The 7,145-nt window shown below is 42.7% G+C and overlaps 1 protein-coding gene across 1 annotated transcript in view; it reads left to right on the top strand.

The window, feature by feature from the left end:
* Positions 1-6,582, top strand: part of map6d1 (MAP6 domain containing 1) — a 35,033-nt gene extending 28,451 nt beyond the window's left edge. The window contains exon 3 of the mRNA XM_063219568.1: positions 6,505-6,582. Within this exon, the coding sequence (XP_063075638.1) occupies positions 6,505-6,582 (78 nt within the window). The remainder of the gene's footprint in view (positions 1-6,504) is intronic.
* Positions 6,583-7,145: the final 563 nt, after the last annotated feature.

Raw genomic sequence — 7,145 nt, 5'->3', positions numbered from 1 at the left:
TGATAGCCTAAGCCTGATGTGCAGATGTCAGATGGGCACAATGATATTTGAGCAACATGATGAGAACATTGTGTGTCAAAAGACATAACTTTGTGTGCTTAACTTCTAATGCGAGCACAACATTTAATTTTCTAGGCCTACCGAGTACCTTTTTTCACTTCTGATTTAGAAATGCATACTGTCGATGATCTGCAAGGAAGGCTGTTTTCAATGTCCAGCACCTCCCACCAACAGTTTTAGCATAGCATACGTCACCTAGAAACTATTATTTTGCTCGTATATAATACGCCAACGACGTGCCACATCAAGTGCTATATTAACTAATTTGTCTTACCTTAAAAGGATGTGTTGGGTAGGCAGATGATGCCACCAGTTATGTCGCCGTAAAACAAAGTTGGATAGCCTGCTAGCGCAACAACCCACTGCATGATGAATCGAGGCGCTGAAATGATCTGACAACTGTGCAGTGGGCTTTGTTTATTCGTGTTATGATGATGCCCACATATGCATCTAACATTTTCCTTTCAAAATTTAACTCAATTAACTTTAAAATCGCCAGACTAAACATATCCACGGCAAAGTATCCAGTCCTTGTCCTATTGAAGTGGAGAAACTCACATAGACTTTCCTCTGACGGAAACTCAATTTCAACAAAAAAGCCAGACCCCTATAATTTGTGTTGTATCTCCCCTAGTGGCAAAATAGAAAACATGAACCAGCGCAAATGTTAACCCAAGGATATCTGTGATATTAAAACACACTACTGTTATTTTCTGCAGGTGTGCAGAATGGATTAATAACATCAGGCGGGAGGACCTATGTGGTTTACAGACCGATGAAATGAAGCATAGGAAAGTATGCAGTGACCATTTCGCCATTTCACAATTTGTGAACCCATTGGACAGGTAGAGACATTGCCATTTCATATTCTGAAAATGACACTTGATACTCTATAAGTTTTCAACATACTGTAAACCCAGATGTTTAGCCTGATTACTTGTGGTAATGTTGCAAATTCAAAACACACATATTCACAAAAAATAATTTAAAATGTTGGGTTGCTTTACAAAAAAAATACAACTAATTACATATTTAGAGAGCCACACATTGAGTGCTCCTCCTCTACCATTGCTGGCTTGAATCAAGCATAAGGCTTTTGCTCCTCACAAGCAGAGAGCGTCGTCAGGATCCGCAACAGGTTACACACACTGTATGACATGGAGAATCATGGCTTGTATTTATGTTCCTTCCAGGATGCTGCAGTCATTCACCGTCTAGCCATGCCCCCTGTTCACCAAAGGCCATTCCAGTCCACTAACAAGGGGCCATCCCCCTCAACCTTTAAGAACTTTGCCATGCACTCAACAATTTGTATATTGCTGCACTCTGTATTGTGCATGTATTTGTTCTTTCCAGGATGCTGCAGTCATTCACTGTCTAGCCATGCCCACTGTTCACCAAAGGCCATTCCAGTCCACTAACAAGAGGCCATCCCCCTCAACCTTTAAGAACTTTGCCATGCACTCAAACAATTTGTATATTGCTGCACTCTGTATTTTATATCACTGTGTATGCCTCCATCTTTTGGACTTTCATGGACTCATTCTGTTGCAACAGTTGAGATCCTTCCAGATACATGTGTTTTGTGACAAAGCCTTTGTTCATTGTACAAAAAAAGTCAATATATGTTCATTTGTGCAACACTAAAGTTTTGATTACACCTTCAACATTTTTTACTCAGACAATTCATAACTGGGCTTACAGTGTGTTTGTAGAAATATAAACATTACAATACTTTGCATTCTGCAGGAAATCTGGGCCTACTGCCAATGGCCGTACCCTGGCTAGTAGACTGTCCCAACCCCCCTAAATCTCAAGACACAGTTCGTCCACCACCCCGAAAACGGGTCGCACTTGAAATTGAGACAACAGACTCAGAGATCCTGGATAGTAAGTGATTTAATGGCAAATGGTGGTAACAGATACATTCTGAGTGTTGAACACTGCATAGGTAGTAGTCTGTGCATAAGTCTGTTGTTACAGTTGTCACATTTCTTTTTAGGGCACTGATGTACTGGCCAGTGTCAGCAATGACAACACAGTGGAAAAACTGAAAGAGAAAATTGGCTGCTACAAATCAAAGCTGTCAAGGCTAAAGAAAAAGACACCATCTATCAGCAAACAAACATTAAAGAGGGAAATTTCCAAAGTATTGCCAAAACAAGCCGCACAATTTGTCAACGAGCAAATTGATAATGCCAAAAAAAAAACCAAGGGCCATTCGGTGGAGCAACTTCATGAAAAGTTGGGCGTTACAGGTTAAGGGTACAGGGCCAAAAGCCTACCGAACCATGAGGAGAATTTTCAAGCTCCCTACAGCCAGGACCCTTTCAAATATCTTGCAGAGAGTAGACATCGGGCCGGGATGGCATGAACCTGTGCTGTATGCACTTAAACATCAAGTGCAGCATATGGAAGAGCGAGATAGGCACGTTGCCATCACATTTTGATGAAATTACATTGAAATGTAGCCTAAATTATAACATCTCGAAAGATGAAGTAGAAGGGTATGACGAAGGGGGAAGACCAGCCAACCATGCAGGGGTTTTCATGATCCGTAGTCTAACTGGGAAATGGAAACAACCCATAGGGTACTTCTTGTCATCTGGGACCATGAAGCATGGGGTCTTAAAAACCAAAATCATGGAGGCGGTGGAAAAGGTGCTTGACACTGGCTTCATCCCATGGTGCTGGTAATGGACCAAGGCAGCAACAACCTGGCAGCCTGTAGAAACCTGGGTATAACAGAAGAAAAACCGTACTTCTTTGTCAAAAGCCAGAAGATTCATTTTTTATTCGACCCCCCCCATTTAATGAAAAACATCAGAAACAATTTGCGAAAATATGGATTTTACATAGGGGACAAATTGGCAGAATGGGGAGACATCACTGAAATGTTTAAAATTGATTCACAAAGACAACACCGAATGGCACCCAAGTTAACCCAACGGCATCTGTCCCTCACTGCCTTTTCAACAATGAGTGTGCCTCTCGCCACTCAGGTAAGCCACAAGTGAAAACTGTCATGCAGGCGTATAACATTCAATTTACAATCTTTATCTATGGTCCTGAAAATGGGATTTTTTTTATTTTTTTATTACAGGTTCTTAGTCATTCTGTTGCGGCTGCACTGCTCACCATGGCAGACATGGGGAAGCTAAGAGAGGGGGCAAAAACGACGGCAGATTTTGTAGCCCACTTTAACCAGATGTTTGACTGCTTTAACAGTAGCACATTGTCCAGCAGCACACCACAAAAGGATGCCTTCAGAGAGACACATATTGATTTTATCAATGAGAGTATTAACTGGCTGGCATCTGTCAGATGTGCCAGTGGCAACAGCTTGAATTGCCTAAATGGTTGGAGGCATATGTGGCCTTCAGAGCCTCTGCCAAATTTGATTGCAAGAGTTGTGTTACGCTGTGGGAGGCAAACGAGGAGGACAGAAATACAAATTGCGAACCGGAGGAAATACACCTATTGCTGCAATTGTCCCATTTGTTTGAGGTAGGCGAAACACCCTTTCAAAAACAAAAGTGTCACACATGATTAGTATACTGTAAGTCTGTAATCTTTTGCAATGATTTTGTAGAGCTGCACTGAGTCATCGCAGATGGCAACTCCCCATCCATGCACCGCACTGACCATGCCTCACGAGGTACACGAAACACCCTTTCAAAAACAAAAGTGTCACACATGATTAGTATACTGTAAGTCTGTAATCATTTGCAATGATTTTGTAGAGCTGCACTGAGTCATCGCAGATGGCAACTCCCCATCCATGCACCGCACTGACCATGCCTCACGTACAGTCTACTGATGAGGAACCCACATTCCCTGGACTGGACAACACAGAGTTCATGAAGGGGCTGGACGTCATTGAGGGCAATGTGTCAGTGTACCTTGCTGGCTATGTGGCCTTCAGAGCCTCTGCCAAATTTGATTGCAAGAGTTGTGTTACGCTGTGGGAGGCAAACGAGGAGGACAGAGATACACTCAAGGAGAAATACACCTTTTTCAGATATAAAGCAGTTCAGGGATGGGTTATTCCCACCAAGTGTTGTATTACAGCGTACAACAAGAGCAAATCTGAACACATTTTTAGATGCCAATACCCCCACATTTTCTAAAGGGAAACATGTCCTGGCACTCTTAAAATCTGCAGTATATCAGAGTGTGAATTTGGATGCTGTTATATGTTCCGCCAGCTGTCTGTCCTGCAAAGAGTTCCTTGTTAATACATACTTATTGATGAGGATAAAATTTCAACTGAAAGGTGGGCAATAAGAACGCCAAAGCCAGAAAAACAAAGAAATCAAGAAAATTAATGAAATTGACATCGGAATTTTGACCCCCCCCCCCCCCCCCCACCCACACACACACACACACACCTTTTTTACATGATTGGTATTGATTCCAGCCCCTGATCACAGTCAGGAACAATAATGTGGCCCCCAGATTTAAAAAAAAGTTTGGGGACCCCTGGCCTACAGTAGCTTCAGGTTGCAATGAACGACGGGCTGTGCATACTGCTGAAGACACCCAGGTGGAGCAGTGCATGTTATCTTGCTCCGACAACTAATTTTTTAATTATTTTTTTTTTTTACAAGGAATGTGTAATCTATATAAACAATGCTAATTAAATAAACATAGCCATCATCAAGTTTATCTCTTCAGCATGCTTTTGACTCTTGATCATTTCACCTCAGTAGAGCTGATTTCAAATGAATGTATGAGTCCCCCTCTCAGCTGGAGATGATGTGCTGCGGGTTGTTCAGCCAGGGTGCCAGGGTAGTGCGTGAGGTGCATGTTCTGCTGTCCCAGGAATCTTGTACAGGTGGCTCTTCACACTAAAATCTGCCATATGTGGTGAGGAGTGACACAAAAAAGAAAAAATATGCATTATTGTGTTAAGCTTACATGCAATGTTGACTGAGTTGCTAAAAAACTGCCAAACTTAAGGTATTCTCTGAGTTGCAGAAAAAGTAATGCATTGCTGTAATTAATGCGTTGCTGGTTATGGTTTATCATTTCCTGCCACTGACTTGAATTAAGTATTAGTAATGTATCATTGTTTCCTGCTCGTGCGTGAAAATGCCTTAATCAATGTATAGTAGACATTCAAAACATTTGACTCCCAAGTCAGGTAAAAAACACGTTTCGCCTCACATGCGTTGGCTCCCAAAAAGTTAACTGACATCGGTCATGAAAACACCTAGAAGTACTCTAGGGGCCTACAACAGTCAAATGATATCATGCACATTTCCTGTTCACGTCAGGGTGAACATTAGGAGTGAAAATGGAAGTTTGGAATAAAAACCGGAACAACACAGCAGCAGAACTAACGTTGGTTTTAGTGTACTTAGGCACGTATCCTTTTTCTGAAGAACTAGCACTTCTAGAAATTACACATGCCCATCGGACAAAATGTTCGCTGGCTGATGAAAATTTATGAAACTGGCCGGGAGACTAAGGCTAAATTCCAAACAACGACTGGGAGGAGATGTGTTAACTTCCATTTTATACTTACGAATAAAATAGTTATACTCAACATAGGCCTATAATTTAACATCATAGACACTTAGCTGTCCATGGAGATATGCTAACGTTAACGGCCGACACACATCACCCACTGTCCAGAAAGATCCATGAATACAACCATAATATTAAATCCATTTGATGACGAATATAAAGATAATGACGAACTTACTGCTAAGTGGATAGTTACTTGTCATATTTATGCAATACAAAAACATTAAGCCACTTGCCTTTTCAGGAAGAGTCAGCGTTGCGTCTAGAAGTTCCCAAAAAGGAACTTTTTTGTAGAGTTGCCGTTTCCAGTCATCACGGGTTTTTTTTTTAATAAAACGTAGAAATCAACTATTAATCCCGTATCAAATGAATACAATGCGAAATAAGTGAATTTGATGAAAATGTGGTCGACAGAGAAAACAACACACGGTTTCATTCCTCACTCATGTATGAGTCTGAACATTGTGTTATTTACATGGAACGTCCATATCTAACAAAATCAAAATGGCGGCGCGGTGACGCCATAGAGGCAGCTGTTTCCGCTCTCTTCTTCTTTCCTCTCTGCCGTTAGGGCGTCAGACTTGTAACCCGAAGGTTGGCGGTTCAACTCCCAACCCGCCAGGTTGGTGGTGGGAGTAATTAACCAGTGCTCTTCCCCCATCCTCCTCCATGACTGAGGTACCCTGAGCATGGTACCGTCCCGCCGCACTGCTTCCTTGGGGCGCCATTGGGGGCCACCCCCTTTGCACAGGTGAAGCATGAATGCTATTTTGTTGTATGCAGTGAACACTTGTGTGCTGTGGAGTGCTGTGTCACAATGACAATGGGAGTTGGAGTTTCCCAGTTGGGCTTTCACTTTCAGACAGAGATGGAGAGGTCTAATCATTGTCATCTCTTGTTTCTGTCTCCTAGGATCAGCTGGTGCGGACCAAGCTCTCCCCGAACCCCTCTGCCGTCTTCCAGAGTGGATCCCGGATCTTCAACATCTGACTACGTGCTCTCTCCACACACACACGCACACGCACACTCACACTCACACACACACACGCACACGCACACGCACACACACAGGCACACACACACACACACACACACACACACACACACACACACACACACACACACACACACACACACACACACACACACACACACACAAGAGAGTGGCTCAGTCAGATGTGTGTCTAGTTTTCACCTGAGGCTCCTCTGTGCTTGTACTCAGCACTCATACCTGAGCGCAGTCATGATCAAATCAGTGCACAGTTGGTTGTCAAAGACACCTTACCTTTGCACACTTACCGAGACTACAAGATTACAAACACATTTAATATATTGAACAAACACACGTTTGTTCTCACTGGTGATTAAACGATGTCTAGAACTTGATGTGAAGAAAAGCAAGGTTACGCAGGCAGAGGCTGCTCATTTTTGAATGATTTGTTGACAGTAACTTAATTACACACAGACGATGAGTGTTTTCCAATGTAAGGACTCCCGTCCTCGCTCTGTGCTTGTGGCTTTGCGTTTTGTTGATGCTTTGCCTCCGTGGAGAA

This window comes from Engraulis encrasicolus, chromosome 16 (genome assembly GCF_034702125.1).
Source record: "Engraulis encrasicolus isolate BLACKSEA-1 chromosome 16, IST_EnEncr_1.0, whole genome shotgun sequence".
Taxonomy (NCBI): Eukaryota; Metazoa; Chordata; class Actinopteri; order Clupeiformes; family Engraulidae; genus Engraulis; species Engraulis encrasicolus.
Note: the sequence above shows the minus strand (reverse complement) of the source record. Positions and strands in the feature narration are given on the sequence as shown.